Source organism: Macrosteles quadrilineatus, unplaced genomic scaffold (assembly GCF_028750875.1).
Source record: "Macrosteles quadrilineatus isolate MER2022 unplaced genomic scaffold, UCM_ALF_1.0 Scaffold_1__1_contigs__length_201487025, whole genome shotgun sequence".
Classification (NCBI taxonomy): Eukaryota; Metazoa; Arthropoda; class Insecta; order Hemiptera; family Cicadellidae; genus Macrosteles; species Macrosteles quadrilineatus.
In genome coordinates, this window is record NW_026542594.1 from 15,696,390 (window position 1) to 15,715,616 (window position 19,227).

At 37.0% G+C, this 19,227-nt stretch overlaps 1 protein-coding gene across 6 annotated transcripts in view; it reads left to right on the top strand.

The window, feature by feature from the left end:
• The window catches only part of LOC129004303 (huntingtin-interacting protein 1), a 166,743-nt gene that overhangs the window by 36,101 nt on the left and 111,415 nt on the right, over positions 1-19,227 (top strand). For 4 of the 6 annotated variants that reach the window (XM_054432837.1, XM_054432845.1, XM_054432854.1 and 1 more), the window contains exons 5-8: positions 5-224; positions 1,299-1,417; positions 6,471-6,626; positions 8,104-8,199. In XM_054432837.1, coding sequence (XP_054288812.1) covers positions 5-224; positions 1,299-1,417; positions 6,471-6,626; positions 8,104-8,199 — 591 coding nt within the window. The remainder of the gene's footprint in view (positions 1-4; positions 225-1,298; positions 1,418-6,470; positions 6,627-8,103; positions 8,200-19,227) is intronic. The other 2 variants (XM_054432870.1, XM_054432880.1) reach the window with 1 other exon arrangement.

The window sequence follows — 19,227 nt, forward strand, 5'->3', positions numbered from 1 at the left end:
ATAGGGTCACCTAAGGGAAGGTTATGGCAGACTGATACAGCACTATTGTAAACTGCTGTGTGTCAAGTTAGACTTCCACAGACGCAACCCTCGGTTCCCCGGCAACCTGTCACTCTCCAAAGATGAGCTAGAGGCCATCGGAGACAATGACATCAACAACTACTTCCAGATGTCCGTCGAGATGTTTGACTACATGGACGAGATATTGGCTCTGCAAGCTGCAGGTTAGTACAAAATTGTCTAACTGAAGTAAACATCCTTTATTTATTATATGAGACTTATTTATGGATTGTGTTAACAATTAAAAAAAAAAAAAAAAAATAGACCAATTGAGGGAGAGAGCTGGTCTACTGGTAAAACGCAGGGCTTTGGTCTTGGGTTCCAATCCCAGCAATCACATATTAGCAATTACTGTAATTGTGGGAGAGAGCTGGTCTACTGGTAGAACGCAGGGCTTTGGTCTTGGGTTCCAATCCCAGCAATCACATATTAGCAATTACTGTAATTGTGGGAGAGAGCTGGTCTAATCGTAGAACGCAGGGCTTTGGTCTTGGGTTCCAATCCCAGCAATCACTTATTAGCAATTACTGTAATTGTGGGAGAGAGCTGGTCTATTGGTAGAATGCAGGGCTTTGGTCTTGGGTTCCAATCACAGCAAATACCTAGGGGTTGCGGCATTATCACTTAGATAAAATCCATTGGTGACTTGGCGGGGATCGAACCCGGGACCTCAGGGACTGAAGTCCCGCGCTCTAACCACTACCCCAGCTCGCTCCCAGCAATAAAATATTAGCAATTACACTAATTGTACACTAATTGTGGGAGAGAGCTGGTCTACTGGTAGAACGCAGGGCTTTGGTCTTGGGTTCCAATCCCAGCAATCAGCTATGCAAAAATGCCACGACCCTCTAGGCCTAGTCTGGGCAAGAGTCTAGCATTCTAAAGCGTTTTAAAGGCAGGGTGTTAAACATAATCCCCTCTAGTAAAAAAAAGTTTCACACATTAATTTACACCTTACATAATCAGCGGATTATTAATGTGCTGCATCTATCTGTTTAAGTACAGCCTTAGGATGGCACCACTTTTACAGATAAGTGCTGAGTGAAATCGGTAGATCTCTATTATAGAATCAAAAATTAATTTAACCAATTTTTAATGCCATTGGTAATCTGGAGGCTGTAATACCATCATATAGATATTTGTAGACTAATATGTCTAATAAATACTTAATACATTTGAGTGATTAATTTAATGATTTGAGTCTATAGATGAGTGTTGATAAAGTTGTTTCCCTGCAGTGTTCGGCTCATTAGACATGTCAAGGTCCAACTCCATGACAAGTTCCGGCCAGTGTCGTCTTGCTCCTCTCATACCAGTCATACAGGACTCTTCTCAACTATACGACTTCTGTGTCAAAGTGAGTGGTTTGTAAACGAATCTGTAAATCAGAATTTAAATTTGATAGAAAGTGTAGTTAAGTTAAGTTTATTTAAAAGTAAAAACTCAAGATGGTCAAATCCAGAAATTTCGAATCTTTGAATCTCGAACCCAAAAAAATTACGAATGGGCTTATGGCGATTAAAAAAGTAAGAATGGAATAGGAACCATTTAACACTTATAACCACCACGACAACGATAACCTCTATGGTTAGGCAATGTCACATTACTGTATATTACGACGTCAATAACCTCTATGGTTAGGCAATGTCACAGTACTGTATATTACGATGTCAATAACCTCTATGGTTAGTCAATGTCACATTACTATATATTACGACGTCAATAACCTCTATGGTTAGTCAATGTCACAGTACTGTTTGACCTGAATAACCTCTATAGTTAGGCAAAGTCACATTGGCGTCAATAACCTCTATGTTTGAAAGACATGTTTTTAGGCGAGGATTATTATACTGTTTTGATCAGCTTTTGGGCTTCACTCACCTTAATTTGTTAATCCAGGACTCGTCAAAATGTAACACAACGAAGACACACAACACACACATACACGCACATAAAAAATCGTCCTTGGATTTACTCCGACGTTTCGCGGGACCAAAAATAACGTCCCGCTTCCTCAGGGAATTAAAACTTTATTTTTCTCACGTACACGAGCTGAACGCCTAACCACGACTGCCGGATCAGCTGTTCCTGTAGAGGGGGGGAGGGCAGGGGGGTTGGTGGACGTACTGGTTATCTACAATAACCAGTCACAATAATCATTGTCACAGTACTGTATATTGACGACATGAATAACCTCTATGGTTAGTCAATGTCACATTACTGTATATTACGATGTCAATAACCTCTATGGTTAGTCAATGTCACATTACTATATATTACGACGTCAATAACCTCTATGGTTAGGCAATGTCACAGTACTGTATATTACGACGTCAATAACCTCTATAGTTAGGCAATGTCACATTACTGTATATTACGATGTCAATAACCTCTATGGTTATTCAATGTCACATTACTGTATATAACGACTTCAATAACCTCTATGGTAAGGCAATGTCACAGTACTGTACATTACGACGTCAATAACCTCTATGGTTAATCATTGTCACAGTACTGTATATTGACGACATCACTAACCTCTATGGTTAGTCAATGTCACAGTACTGTATGACGTCAATAACCTCTATAGTTAGGCAATGTCACATTACTGTATATTACAACGTCAATAACCTCTATGGTTAGGCAATGACACAGTACTGTATATTACGACGTCAATAACCTCTATGGTTAATCATTGTCACAGTACTGTATATTGACGACGTCAATAACCTCTTTGGTTATTCAATGTCACAGTACTGTATATTACGACGTCAATAACCTCTATGGTTAGGCAATGTCACAGTATATGGCCTTATAATTCTATTCTAAAAAAAAATATATATTCTCAAATGTCGTTAATCAAATCTTGAATCCGAATCTTTTCTTAGGATTCGGTGGATTCGAGATTCGGATTTGACACATCCCTTGTTAAAATATAAGATAGTTTAGTTTCAATAAGTCAATAATAACTTAATAACTCATTCATTTGGCCAGATTGACAACATTTACGGATGATTTAAATACAGTTCTAATGTTTGTAGGAAAGACCATGAATTATTCTAATGGCTCTCCTTTGAAGGCGAAAAAATAAGTGGGTTCTAGTGCTTTCACCACCCCATAGTGCAACTGCATATATGATGTGTGGATAAAGAACGCCGTAATAAGCAGTAAGAAGAATGTCTTTATTTTAACATTTTGCTAGTTGACGCAGAAGGAAAATTCCTGAACTGATCTTTCTACATACAGAATCAATGTGGAGTTTGGACCATTGTTTGTGTTTTTCATTTTTATTTTCATTAATTGTATCCCTTACAACTTTGCTTTTATTGTCTGCCTGATTTATTTTACATAGGATGATAATAATATAATAACATTTCAGATATATAGGCTAACCTATAATATATAGCCTATAATAACATCTATAATCTTATGTTGTAATTGATCTTATGTTCAACCTATAATATATAACCTATAACCTATAATATACAACCTATAATAACGTTTCAGATTTCTTTTGCCTCACAATTTTGCTAAAATTAGATTTTATTCTCAAATAATATTGCCTTATGTAATGTTCGGAGGAAAGATCTTATGTTTGTTTGTATAGGTCAATCATTTCTGCCCTTTTTTGGCATATTTCTTTGTCTAAGATTACCCGACCCGTGTTTTTCCTTTCTTTTACCTTCTTTCTTTTCAATGGAAATGCTACTATGAATATGTGGCGTAACTATTAACCATATTAACCATTCCCGGACGGGTGACGGATATATCTGCCTAAGTCTTTGGCGATAAAGGACGGGTGGCGGATATATCCGCTTATGGTTTTTGATGTTCCGGACGGGAAGCGGCTATATCCGCCTTCTCTTCAGACAGACTGGCAGGTGCTTAAGCAGTAACCAGATGTTTTGCTGTACCAAGGCACCACTTTCCTGCTCTCTCCATGGCTGCGCTCTCTCCCGCACCTACCACCCCTCTCCCACGTCACCCCCTCTCCCGCGCACCACCCACCTCTCCTACGCTTCTCCATTGACGTTTCGCGCTAAACACTACGTTGTCTTTATTTATTGTTTACATATTGTTCTTTATTTATTGCCTAACGTTGTCATGTTAATATCTTCAAAGACGGACTGCTGATATATCCACTGCTTTTTTACTCATCTGCGGACGGGTAGGGGATACATCCGCATAGTTAAAAACGAGTAAAAAATTATTTTGACAGTATGAAGTGTTCCATTGTGTTTATTTTATGTATACTTGTAAAACAAACTATGTCAAGATTTCGCTCGTCCGGGAAGGGTTAAATACACAATCAGTATCCATAGCTTTGAAATAGAATTGTTTTATTGTCACTGCTGTCTAGCAACTATTTATTATTATTTTTGCTGATTCCTCAAATTATTTCTTCATATAAAAGTTGTAGTTGTGTTGACTATCAGTGAGCGTTATTATTGTGGTGAATAGTGGTAATAAGGTATAGTGTGGTAAAAAATAGCGTTCGTACCACGGACCGAAATGGTTTTGCAGCTCTCGATCGTTTTAAGTTCTCGACTTCGTCTCGAACTCAAAACTCGAGCCGGCAAAACCTCATTTTCGGCCCTAGGTACGAAATATCAATACTATTAAATTATGGCAGGAAATATAAGTTTTGCTCATCAGAATATAAAAACAATAATCCAGCTAATCCCCACTTATTTTGTTCAAAATAGCATATATTAGGGATGGACGGGATTGAATTTTTAGTTCGGGACGGGACGGGACGGGATTTTTATTTCCTTCCCGATTTTCGGGACGGGACGGGACGGGATTTTTTTCCGTGCATAAAAAGAAAGTACTGTATTGCAGTTACCAAAAAAAGACATACGAAATCAATTTTTACCATTTGTGGCACTGATCTATAAAAACCAAAAAATGGGTAACAATTTCCAGGTACCTATAGTAACTTGTGACTCGCGGGTCACGGGGTTATCGTCTGTATGACTCACGGTCACGGCGAGATCGTCGTCATGACTCGCGATCACGGCGCGATCGTCGGTATGACTCGCGGTCACGACGCGATCGTCGTCATGACTCGCGGTCACGGCGCGATCGTCGGTAGGACTCCGCGGTCACGGCGCGATCGTCGGTATGACTCCGCGGTCACGGGGTTATCGTTGGTATGACTCGCGGTCACGGCATGATCGTCGGTATGACTCGCGGTCACGGCATGATCGTCGGTATGACTCGCGAACACGGCTCGATCGTCAGCATGACTCCGCGGTCACGGCGCGATCGTCGTCATGACTCGCGGTCACGGCGCGATCGTCGGTATGACTCGCGGTCACGGCGCGATCGTCGGTAGGACTCCGCGGTCACGGCGCGATCGTCGGTATGACTCCGCGGTCACGGGGTTATCGTTGGTATGACTCGCGGTCACGGCATGATCGTCGGTATGACTCGCGAACACGGCTCGATCGTCGTCATGACTCGCGGTCACGGCGCGATCGTCGGTAGGACTCCGCGGTCACGGCGCGATCGTCGGTATGACTCCGCGGTCACGGGGTTATCGTTGGTATGACTCGCGGTCACGGCATGATCGTCGGTATGACTCGCGAACACGGCTCGATCGTCAGCATGACTCCGCGGTCACGGCGCGATCGTCGTCATGACTCGCGGTCACGGCGCGATCGTCGGTATGACTCGCGGTCACGGCATGATCGTCGGTATGACTTGCGGTCACGGCGCGATCGTCGGTAGGACCTCGCGGTCACGGCGCGATCGTCGGTATGACTCCGCGGTCACGGCGCGATCGTCGGTATGACTCGCGGTCACAGCGCGATCGTCGGTATGACTCGCGATCACGGCTCGATCGTCAGCATGACTCCGCGATCACGGCGCGATCGTCGTTATGACTCGCGGTCACGGCATGATCGTCGGTATGACTTGCGGTCACGGCGCGATCGTCGGTAGGACCTCGCGGTCATGGCGCGATCGTCGGTATGACTCCGCGGTCACGGCGCGATCGTCGTCATGACTCGCGGTCACGGCGCGATCGTCGGTATGACTCGCGGTCACGGCGCGATCGTCCGTAGGACTCCGCGGTCACGGCGCGATCGTCGGTATGACTTCGTCTCCTGCGTTCGCGGACCTATCGCTCGCAATAACGGCGTTATCGGCACTCGCGAAGCGGAAAAATCGCCGACGATCGGACCAAATCCCGTCCCGAAAAATTCCCGAGTCAAATGTAATCCCGTCCCGATAATCGGGAATATTTTTTTCCCGAAAAATTCCCGAAATTTCGGGACCCGTCCATCCCTAGCATATATAATTTGATTTTTGATAACTTTCAAGAACAATTCAACTTATAAATAAGAACTAGATTAGAATAATTAGATGGAACTCTCTGAGGGAGACTTACTTATGTTGCATTCCAGATACTGTTCCGCCTACATGCTAGTTTACCATCTGATGTACTCTCCGGCCATAGACAGAGGTTCTTGAACCAGTTCCGAGAACTGAGGAAGTTTTACATCGCTGCCTCGATGCTTCAATACTTCAAGAATCTTATTCAGATCCCCTCTTTGCCTGAGGTAAAGTATTTATTTTCCCAACTTACGATGCAATATTGTAAAGGCATGATAGGTAATACCATACAACCTTGGCAATATTGATCTTCAATATTATTTTAAAAAATATTCCATTAGAACTGTGAGAAATTGTCACAAAGAGTCATGACAGGAGGCTAACGCTATCCCGAAACGGATCTCTTAATCTTTTATAAGTGGTTTTGAAGAACAACATTATTCCATCCAAACATCACTACCTTGATAACATTTAGATATATAACAGTGCAGTGTCATTTGCAACATTTGTTACAAACTATCGTTGAGTGATACGACCGTTGAGCGTGGCCCCCTACCTGTTCAAGATAAAGGCCTGGTCAAGTACAAGTATGGTCCACTTCATTCAAGAAATGAGAGAGATAGATTATTTCAACAGCCTTACAATCAATACGGATAAAAAAACTGGCCTATGCATGCACAGGAATCTCACAAGTGATAGTAACCTCATGGCCAAATTGCACTAAATTATGCTTGAGGTTAATCTATAAGCACAGAAGTACAAGATGAGTGCCGATGTGAAGAGGGAAGAAAGTGAACTTGTACACAACGTGAGGGTAGACCTTCCTTTGTTGCTGATTAAATGAAAAATAGACCTGTCTTCCGCTGATGAAATTGCTGCAGTGTTTACCACCAAAGATGGCAATCCACCGATCTTGACCAAGAAGGATTTTTCAAAAGGAGCTGGAATCAGTTATCTTAGTTTAATATCAAACTCTCTCCATCAGCTGACAGACCTAATGTTATGTCCTCTCCCTTTCCCGTATGATGAAAGAAGCTGGAAGATGAACAAAACCAATAAACAAGAAATAAACGGTTTTTAATTTACCTAAAATTATAACAGGAAAAAAAGTTTTGATGTTTTTAAAAAAAGATTGAAAAATTATCTCCTTTCATTATCTTTGTATTCTTTGGATGAATTTTGGAATTGAAAGATAAATCATAAATTATAATTTAAAAAGATGATTTCATTTAATTTGTTTTGTTTAGTCTTCTTAAGCTTAACATTTGTCTTGTAAAGATAATGATTGTTTTAGCGATAAGTAAGGCATAATTCATCTTTATATTTATTTGACACTGTTCATTTTATAAAAACCTGTACTGTGAATGAATAAAGAGAATTTGAATTGAAAATGTAGGCGGTTTCAGGTAAACGACTCCATCCCCTCCACTTCACCGTAAAAGTGAAACAACAGCCGACAAATGATCAGCAGATATTTACATCAAGCAAAAAAAAAAGTGGTGGGGGAACTCAAGAAACCTTCCCTTTAAACCGCCTAAATATTGTGAACGGAGTATAGTAATAATTTATTTCACCATTCCAAGTTTGATATGCAAACAGATTCTTGGCTCCTGTTATGAGTAGTCAAATGTGACTCAGGTAGTGTCTACAAGCCTACCATTAAAAAACTTTGACGAAGTTGAGATGTACAATGTGTTTTCACAGAATCCTCCCAATCACCTGATCCAGGCGGATCTCCAAAGTTACGTTCCTCCAGTTGTAGTCATGCCTGGTGATAAGGAGCCTCAACCGACACCTGAGGTTTATTATAAGCAAACAATCTTTAATTGTCAATACTTGTTTAACAATTTCCTTTGAGACAAACAAGTAGTACAGATTCTACTTACAATGTTACAGAAATAACATAAAATAAGGTTACTGATTTGTCATCAATCAATCCTATATTTTCTAGTTGTTGACTAATTTATCGGTTTTAACCCCATTTTCAAATCCTTTTTCTTGTCAACTGCTGTTGTCAAATTTAAAGTTACTTTATAGAAAACACAGACACACTAAGAAACATTTATTTTACAAAATTTACAAACATGCAAGACCCGCCAAGGACAAAACCAGATTTCGAGAGCTGATACGAGCGTAGGTTAGATGATGCTTAGTTGATGACGTTGACCTTGGGGAAGGGTATCAGCTGTTTGTGTCCTCTATTGTTCGGTAGTTTTACCGCTCTGTCAAATATATTTTAACTTCTCATTCAAAACATCATTTGGTGAATTTTTGAATGCTTTGTAAATTTTAAAGCTTTTATGCATATAAATATTTAGGTTAAAAACCCGTTTGGTGATTATATAATTTCGAGTGTACACACCATGAATAATAAGCCTAAACGTTGATTGATGTAACAAATAATTGCAACACTATTACAAGCAAGCAATGGAGAAGTAGGTGTTCAAGTATAGTAACACATGGCCTAGGTGCTATGGCAGGTCGTAGCGCAGAGGTAAAGTTCTTGTCTCTCAAAGTAGAGGGTCCCTGGCTCGATTTCGTGCCACTTAGTATTCTTTTTATCCATGAATTACACTTTTACATTTTTCCACTTCAATGACAGCACTAACCACTTAAAAAAATAATCAACATATATTTTTGATTGCTTTAAATACGTAACAAATTCAGGATACCTAAATGAATTATAATTAATGTTTTTATGATAAATAGTTCAGTCCAACACACAAAAACAAAATATTATAGGCCTACAACTGATAGTACATCACAGGGTTTTAGCTATTTAGGGAAGCAAATAATAAGCACCTGATAAAATACTATGCCACTCCTGTTTAAAATTGTCTTACTATAATTTTCTATGTTAAAATGTCTTTAAATAAAAACGAGAGCCTTGGGTGTAAAATAATCTGATTAGACAAAACCATGAAATTTAACTCAAGTAAAAGTAAAATTTAACACTATAATTTATAACCTATAATTAGAATTATTCTAATTGGACATTTCACTCCATCAATTTCACTCATTTTGTACTACGCCACATTTATTGCTTGTAATTTATATCTAATAATTATCATATTAGCACTCGCATAACTATTTTTTATCTAAAACTGCAAATGTGAGCCAATTTGCACTCGTAAAAAGAACTTAATAATTCATTTTTACAATTATGTGAGTGATGAAATATCACTCTTTTCAAAAATACAAGTTTACTACAAATATTACGGGTGTAGAGATTTGGTAGAAAATGGCAAGTATTTATCACTGTAATTTACAAGAGTAAAACTTTATGAAACAGACTTGCTGTCTACACTAGTAAAAACCACTAGTAATACAAAATCCGTAAATTAGTCTTTTTCACTTGCAATTTTAACTTCTAAATAATAGTTAAAAATAATTTTTGCTCCACCTACTGCAAGCTCTGATATGTTAAGAGCACAACAAGCTCACAATCATTGGAAACAGATTAGTTATAGAATGTCAAGAGCTTGTACCGTAGAGGAACATTAGCATGTTTAACCGCCATCTTGAATTGACCGGGTAGAACCCTCTTAATGTAACCAACGAGCACATAATATAAATAGACACGCTTCAATAAGCGCAGTACAGCGAAGTGTCGCCAGTCTAGAGCGCCGCGACCCAGCCAAGATGGCGGTCGAAAGCATGAGTCACCACACTAGCGAGTGTCGAACTACGGTGATGCAATCCGACAATCCACTGTAATGTATTGACGCACGTCGTATGAACGCACATATTTGTTGTAAAGCTTGTATTTTTAAACGGTGACAGTTATAGTAAGGTGTGATCTGTAGAGTTGACTGGTGATAGTTGACATATTTTGTATTGATTAAGTTTTATTTAGTTATTAAGCTTAGTTTCAACAGTGCATTATTAATGTTAAGATACACTAATGCCACAAACATTTTGCTGCCTACGTATGCAGCAATGGAAGAAAAAATAATTTTACGTTTAACATGTAAGCATTAAAATTAGCAGGAATAATAGTTAATTATATTTAATCCTGATAAACTATAATATACGTTTGTTTTTCGTCTTGATCTGTCATTTCAAGAATTTCTCACACCAGAAGAAACTGTAATCTTGATGGAAACTGGAATAATAAAGTGAAAAATACATAAAGTAGTTTTAATAAACATGAATAAGCTATTATAGTTTTTATAGATATAACAACTCTATATTTTGGTAAAATAGTAAAACTGTTACTATTCACTTAATAAATCAAAACATCTACTACATTAACTGGTTACATAAGTTCTTGTTGGAATGCATTAAAAGAAATTTGTGCAGATGATTCACAATATCTGCTTACAGATATTGTGAGTCAGTTTTTAGGAATAAAATGAATATAGACGGCAGAAATATTCCCAACGAAATAAGTGTATTAAAGAAAATAACCACTACTGTTATGACACAGTGTATAGGGCTGCAACTGTTTTCTGGTGACCTTTGTTTCCAACAAGAAGCCGGCCAAAATCACCACAATTTATTACTAAAATATATAACTTATGCAAGGAATTCAATGATCTCATCCACACAAGCAGAATAAGGGGCCATCTTAACAAAACAATCACCTTTCTAGGTCAGTAAGAATTAGTAAAGAATGCTATCTGTATATAATAAACTATTGTAAAACTACAACCAGAATATAATTAATTACACTTCCCATACAAGTTCCTTACTTCATGGATTAACTTGGTAGTTTATCAACAATTAACTATAACATATGAATAAGTTTTTATAAATTAATATGGAATGTATAACAGACAAATTACGTACTAATTTTAAATTGTTTTAAGCTTTAAGTACGCTTGTTTATAACATCATATAAAATACTGTATGTTCATTTCTTAACCAAACTTTGCTAATAGCACTAATAGCAGTGTTAAAAATCTATATCTATAAAAGAGGAAGTTTGTATGTATATATATATATATATATATATGTTTGAACGTTATGGACTCCGAAACCGCTCGACAGATTGTAATGAAACTTTCAGGAATTATTAAGCATCTTTCAAGGATGGTTTTTGTGAAGTTTGGTGCAGATCCGTCAAAAGGGCTCCGCCCCAGAGGGTTTTAAGTGGGACAATGTCAGACTTTTTGAACTACAATGTTTACAAATAAATATAATTTAAAAGCAGATGTTTTCTTTCACCAACTGTTTTGTAGGTTTGAATAATCACAACGTTCTGTATTAGTCATGATTTGAAATAGTGCCACAATGTTTCTACAGAGTGCAGCACAGAAAACTATTTTAGTTTTGAATAAGTCCAAATATATTAACACGTTCGCTACTGCAATAGTACGAAATTTTTCATTCACGTGGACTAGCGACGCACATATGCGTCGGCCGGGTTCCACCCATAGACTGCCGTCGCATATATGCGTCGGCTAGTCACATTAAAATAGACTGCCGTCGCATATTTGCGTCGGTGTTCTAATGTTATTCAGAGTTTTAAATATTTAAATCATTGCTACCGCTGATGATATTGTTTTATAATGTTGACATTAGAATGGAACGCTTACTTTCATAAGTAGTTATAAATGCTTATATCTTTGTAACGGTCTATTTGAAGGCACTGAATTCCCTGCAGTGGTCTACAGAGATGTCTGACGCACGACTGCGTCGCTTGGTCTGTGGATATGATGATTGGTGACGTCATATGATAGTTGGAAAAACTGGTCTTTACTTTTCTGCATCACTGTTTGTATGTATGCAGTATGTATGCTAAATTTTCCTATGTAGCTTTTATATTTGTTCAGTTATAAACTGTTATTGATCAATCTGTTTTTTATTTTACTTACTTTCACCTTAAAACACAAAAAATGAACTGTCGCATATATGCGACGTTTAGTCTATTTCAAGAAAACTATGATAATTTTCACTATTGTCTTCGCTGTAGACCGGGCGTCGCAAATATGCGACATTACAAAAGGTTATTAATAATACAAAAAACAAGAATACATTATTTACAAACACGATTGTAGCGTATTACAATGTAAATGATCAATTTTTTACAGGTTTTCACCCGTGGTCTGTGTGTACTGTTATCCAAGTGACAGCCGGTCTGTGTGTAAGATTCAAATGTATACCTCGGTCTGTGGCAATGACCGCGGCGTCGCATATATGCGACGCTCAGTAGCGAACGTGTTAAACCCCAATCGCAGCACACCTGTGCACTCAACAACGTTTAAATTCTCCAATGTTGAATATGTAAACATAAAAACCTTGATTAAAGTATTATAAACAATAAAAGGGATGGTAATGCCTTAATATTTTTATCTTTTGTTCTATACCCACACAATCTAACATAAATTATTAAGTGAATAATAATCGTGCGTGCTATCTCAGGTATTCAAATGCCATTACTGGCATTAAAAGAAGGAACTCCATTAATACTAATGCGAAACTTAAATCCACTTAAAAGGAGAAATAGTCTTAATCCCAAGAATACTGATGACTTCATCCAAATTACCCTCTGAATTGAAGCAACTACAATTTCCTTTTTTTGTCTTTCTTTCCCAATCACCATTATAAGGCTTTAGGCCCTATTCACTGGCAATTAAGTAAAATATTCTATTTTTATTTTTGATACACACTTTTATTATTCATTGTAAAGAACAAATTACCATTTACAATAATAGTTGTTAAGCGCAGCAACGCGCGCCGGGTAACTGCTAGTATAGTATAATATACAACCCTACTTTCAAGTTGCCATGATAGAAATATCCAGTGATGCCCGATCGACACCCACACGGGCCCCGCGCGGCGGCAGAAATTAGTAAATATTTAGCGTTATACAACTCGCTCTAACTGCTAAACTAAGGGCCCCACAAAAAAATGTTTCAAATGAAAAAAATGCCTCATTTAGTGACCTTGACATTTATAAAACTTAAAACTCGCATGACCAAATAATAAAAAATTTCCTCACAGAGTAACTTTTTGATGTCAAAATCTATAATTATAAAAACATCACATTAGTTATTGTTGTATAATTAAAAAGTTAATACTTAAAATACAATTAAAATAGTTTTGTCCATGGAAGAAGGACCTAAACTTCAACTGTGCAAAATTTGAAAATTTTATCTGCACTCTAAGGCACTTAAATCACTGTGTATTCTGTGCGTGTTCAATTAAATGTTGTTCAATGCAGTGATCCAGTTCGAGCTCCTTACCAATTCAATATGGCGGAACTGGCGACACGAGTGGTATAGCCCCTCTATTTATATTATGTGCTCGTTGAATGTAACAGAGGAACAAAATGGACCCAAAGATCGATCCCTGGGGTACTTCATATCGCAGTGTCTGGCGCCGAGATCTAAACTTTTCAATATATTTAGTATTTTTTTTTTGTTTGCTCTATTACGTAGTCTACTTCAAAAAACTGCTCTCTGTTTTCTACATATGAAGTGAACCACTGTAATTCTTTTCCAATTATTCCTCACATATTTAATAGTTTGCAATGTGAAATGCTGTCAAAAGCTCTTCTAAGGTCTACAAATATTCTAACTACTTTATTACCTTTATCTACTGAATTTATAATTGATTCAATAAACTCTATTCCAGCTGTTATTGTAGATTTTCCTGGTTTAAAATCTTGTTGCTCCTTATCAAACAGTCGATTCAATTCACGGTAATTAAAAAAGCCGAAGATAAACAACTTGTTCAAAGATTTTTGAAAAAAACTGGTAAAAGAGATATTGGGCAGTAGCCTGATGGATCCACAGTGTTTACTTTATTGAATATGGGAATAACTTTGGCTAATTTTAAATTGGATAGAAATATTCCTGAAATCATAGAAGAATTTATTTATTACATGTGCTAGTGGTTTTTTAAAATATATGGTAATTATTTTAGCAAATTTCTCATATAGGGTATAAGCTATTACCATAGGTCTCATGGTAAGACCATGACCCGGGAAAAAAATTACCTTGATATAGGAAATAATTAAGATTCTATAGGCCTAATCATTGCCGTATCAACCTTGGCTCTTATCCTGAGTTTTATGAGAATTATTTTTTTAGATATATTTTTGTGTAATATAATACCCTGCCGCAACAAACCTACAGACTAAGTGAATTTCCATTTGCCTGATTATAATTTCACTAAAATACGAGGACTATCCAGAAAATACCCCCACTGCAGCAAACCTGCCGACTAAGCGAATTTCCATTCGTCTGAATTGATTTTCAATAAATAAATTTAAATAACATAAAAATTAACGAGTACCTAGGTTTGCTGCAACAAACCAATAAAGGAAAAAAAATTACTCAAGTTCATCGTCCGCGTTTTCCACTATGCCTTCTGTCGTCCAGTACTCATTTTCTGTATGTTCTACATGTTCGGAATATGTTTTCCACAAGGTAGGGGTAACAGAGTTAAGCGCCTCGTTTTCCATGTCAGTTAATGCGTAGTGCATGGTAGTCTCCTTTGGCACTGTTTGCCTTATAAATAAGCCGACACCCTGTAAACTCACCTTATAATATCCATTTTAGGTTAGGCCTATTCTATAAATGTTTAAAGTTAATAAGTTAACAAAAATATGAATTACAAAAGGTGTTTTATTTAAACAAATGAACAATTAACATGCAATGAGAAAAGGCTTGACGTTACAATGAAAGGATTGACAATGGTGTGTGGGGTTGAAATTAAATTGAAATAAAAGATAAATTTGAATAATAACTTGAAGGTTGAAATAATTTAGATGTGATATATCTCAGGGTAGGGTGTCGTGCTGGCTTGAATGCTAAGAATGAATAAATTTGATAGTGTCCAAATATAGGCCTAATTAAGGTGTTAAACTTACACAAGCCCAACAATGAAAAATCTAATTTTGGTGTTGTCCAAAAGGTAAGTCCAATTAGCACAAAATTTAAAAGAGTTTAAAGAAAAGGTTATACTTAATTTTGAAGATAATGATGGAGTTGAGTCCTCTTGAGGTTTAGGTTACTATGATATAACTTGAAACTGGTCTTCTTGATGAATGAATTTGATTTAGGAAAAATTTTGACTCCTCCTTCTAACAATTTCAACTTCTCAAATGGCTTCCTTCTCTCTCAATCTCAATGTTCACATCACTCATTGTTGAACACATGGGATAACTTTCACTGCTTCTTAAATTTTGATTCCTTAAGGACTAATTTTGAAATGATATAAGAAATTTTGATGTATTGCAATTCTCTTACATATTTAATAAATAATTAGGTTGTGGGCTTTGTAAAACAAAAAATATAGGCTATGGAATTAATATTATTAATGATTAATTAAACAGATAAATGAAATTATATAAATTAGGGAAATGAATATTAGGCCAGACTTTCTGAGGAGTGATTATTAACAAAGGTGTAGGAATAGAAGTTAACATTTTAAGAAACTTAATACTAAATAATGAATGAAATGACATGAAATATTACAACCCTGCAAAAACCCTTTGTTTGACCCAATGTCTACGACAATCACGCGGTTTGACGCATTCATATCAGGTAACACACCATCGACGTCTACACTTTGCCAACATTTCTGAAACGTTAAATTACTGTCTATCCAAGTTTCGTCCAGATAGAAAATTTTTCTTTTTTGTTCCCTTAGCTTTCTTATCCCTCGCAAATACTTCAACCTCCAATTAACAATTTCAGGCCTTTCAATCAAACATTTTCTTTTGGAACCACATTTCTTCCACTTGAACCCCATATCTTTTAAGAGACGCCGAAGTGCCCATTCGCTCCATTTAAAATTTATTCTTTCTCTCAAAACAGGTAATAGTTTTTTACAAGTGGGACAATTTTTTTGTTCGTGTAAAAATCGCGTATTACATCTACGATTACACGCCTATCAAAAGCTATCTATTTGTACTTTATGGTTGTCAGCCATCTTGCGTTTTTCCCCTGGTGTACAGAGTTTTTCATCCGGAGTTTGTTTGCCAGCTTTTCTAATTCATTTAATAGTTTTTTCTAACACTTAACAATAGTTTGCGTCACGTTCTGTTGCCTTTTCTATCGGCACTAATAACTTTTTGTCTTAACATTCGTTGTCACAACACTCGATCACCCGTTCCCTCTCTCCACTATGTATAGTAGCACCACGTTTTCTTAAATCCATAGCTACAAGGACCGTCCAAAACAAAACGAACTCACTATGCGAACACACGAGACTGTACCGAATCAAATGACGTGACCACATGATGATAATCCACTTACCAAAACAAAGATATGAGTATTTATGTTTACAACAGTTGTTTACAGACAGACATCGAGGCGAGGCGCCTAGATGCTTAGCGCCTGCAAATAGTGCGCAATACACTCCAAACATAGCTGCGTATCACTCTGGCTCAAGGGACTTCTTTACTCTCGCGGACAGTATAGTTTTTGTTGACAAAAAACTTAAAACCGATAGACTAAATTATTGTGATGGCTTTTCGTTTACAGTACAGACCATTCAACATGTTATTTGATTATACTTTAAAATCTATCATTGGTTTTGCATCCTAGGTGGCCTAAATATGTTTTAACAGTCTGAGTTAACAAAAATGTACTATTATCAAGTTAAGTATTACAGTTCAATTTTGTTTCTAAATTAATGGTAGGTAATTTCAAATAACAAACATTATCTCTTTTGCATACTGACCCTGTTGCAAGACACGGTTATCTATAATGCTGCTAGAATAACCATTTATACTGCTATATATTTTAAAATTGTGTACTCATTGTTGTAATCTTCTTGGGTCATTAGTACTTTTAAGAGTCTATTCAGGTATTCACAAAGCTTTAATAGGTGGCCATTTTATGCGAAAATGTAGTTGAAACGCCAAAACTAGTCATCCACTAAAAAATAGCTTATAGGATTTATTGACTACAGGTCAGTAACCTTATTTTATGCCATTTAATCAATCCAGAAGGCACATTACAAATAAATGACAGAAATAAGTCTTTTGGAGATTAAATGAATATAGTATTTTAATTTCTTAGTTATTTAACAACTACATTACTGCAGTACTCTCTTTTAAATTGATTAAAGCTGTATGTAAACATAACTAACATTAACTGCTAGTTAATGCCAATATTGTCTCTGTGGGAAATGTTTTACAATTTTGACAGGTAAACTGATAGAACCCACTCCCCTCCCAAATGCCTAAACAGATTTTTGCTTGGTATTGAGTATCTTTTCTTGTACATTAGTTGTACATTTCATAGTTTTGGAGCCATTCCGGGATTTTTGTTTATGCCCCGGTAAAAGATCGCGATCGTTAAACGAGTCTGCTAATTTTGCTAGATTGAAAGTTCACCCATTTGTTGCGATTGCGGATGACTATGATAATGTTTCCATAACCACAGGAGGCGACGATAATGTCTACAAACCATGGAATCGCGGGTGATGATAATGTTTCCGTGATCGTGGGAGATGATGATATGATAATGTTCACAAACCGCGGGTGATGTCCAGGATTTTGACGCAATCAAGAAGACAATAATGTTGTTTCTGTCACCGTGGGAGACAAAGATAATGTCTAAAAACTACAGAAGATTCTCAGAATTTTTCCACGATCGCGGATGATGATGATAATGTTTCTGTGACTGTGGGAAACCGTGATAATGTCTACAAACCTTGGGAGTGATGACCTTAGGTGATGATGATAATGATAGTAAGGAGTATTATTTTTGCAACCACTGGACTTTGGAAACTTTTGAACGATTAGAAATATAGCCTACAAATGTGATGTGAGAACAAATTTAGTTGTGGGCCTTGAATTGGTTCTAGTTTACTCGGCATTCACCCGGGAATCAATATAATGTTCATGCAGGAAACATTCACGCAAGAACCAGGAAAACTTTGAAAACCTGGAATTTCAATTTCACACGTTTGCTTCCACAATAGTACCAAATTTTTCATCCATATGGACCAGCGACGCACATATGTGACGCCCGGTTTCTACCCATAGACTGCTGTCGCATATGTGTGTCAATGTCCAATTTTATTAAAAAGCTTATATCTTCATAACGGTCTATTTTAAGGCCCTGAATTCTCTGCAGTGGTCCACAGGGAAGTCTGTCACATATGTACGTCACTTGGTCTGTGGATATGGTAACTGTTTTATACTGCGGGATGAATAGTAAAAAACTGGCGAAAATTAAAATGGTTAAAAAGGAGAGAGCAAAAGGAGGTTATGACTCACCCTACATTCTGAAATCAAGTGGGGTGAACTCAATCCTCTTCTAGCTAGAGTAGAACACCATCAGCTTGTTTTTAGTGCTCATGAAAGGCAGGCATTGGACAAGATTATGGAGTATGTGCGTGCAGGAGAATTGCCAAAAAATAAAGTTTCGAATAGCTACTAAACAAACTGTCAACCAAAACAAAACTGAAAGTTTTCTTTCTTCTCAAAATGTAATTAAAGTTCATGAGCTTACACAAAAAACTACTTCCTCTTTTAAAACTGCAATTAAAATTTCTTCTGAGAGGAAAAAGTCTTCTCTTCTTCAAATAAATCAAATTAAGTTCTTCTCATTTTTTTTTTATAGAATGTAATTTTATAAAAAATATTCAAGAAACTTACTTGAAACTAAAAAGTAAAAAAACCAAAATCTCTTCAAAACAAAACTCATGGTTTGACTTATTCTTTGGGTAGTGGACACAATTTAACCACTGGTTGTGTTAATTGTCCAGATGAAGTTCGTAGAGTTACAACTCAAACCGTATTGTCTTTTCCTGGAAGTACAGCAACAATTTGTCCAGTAGGCCAGTAAAGAGGAGGTATGTTTGGATCCTTTATGAGAAGAAGGTCTCCTACTTGAAGATTTTGAATGTGTTGAGCCCACT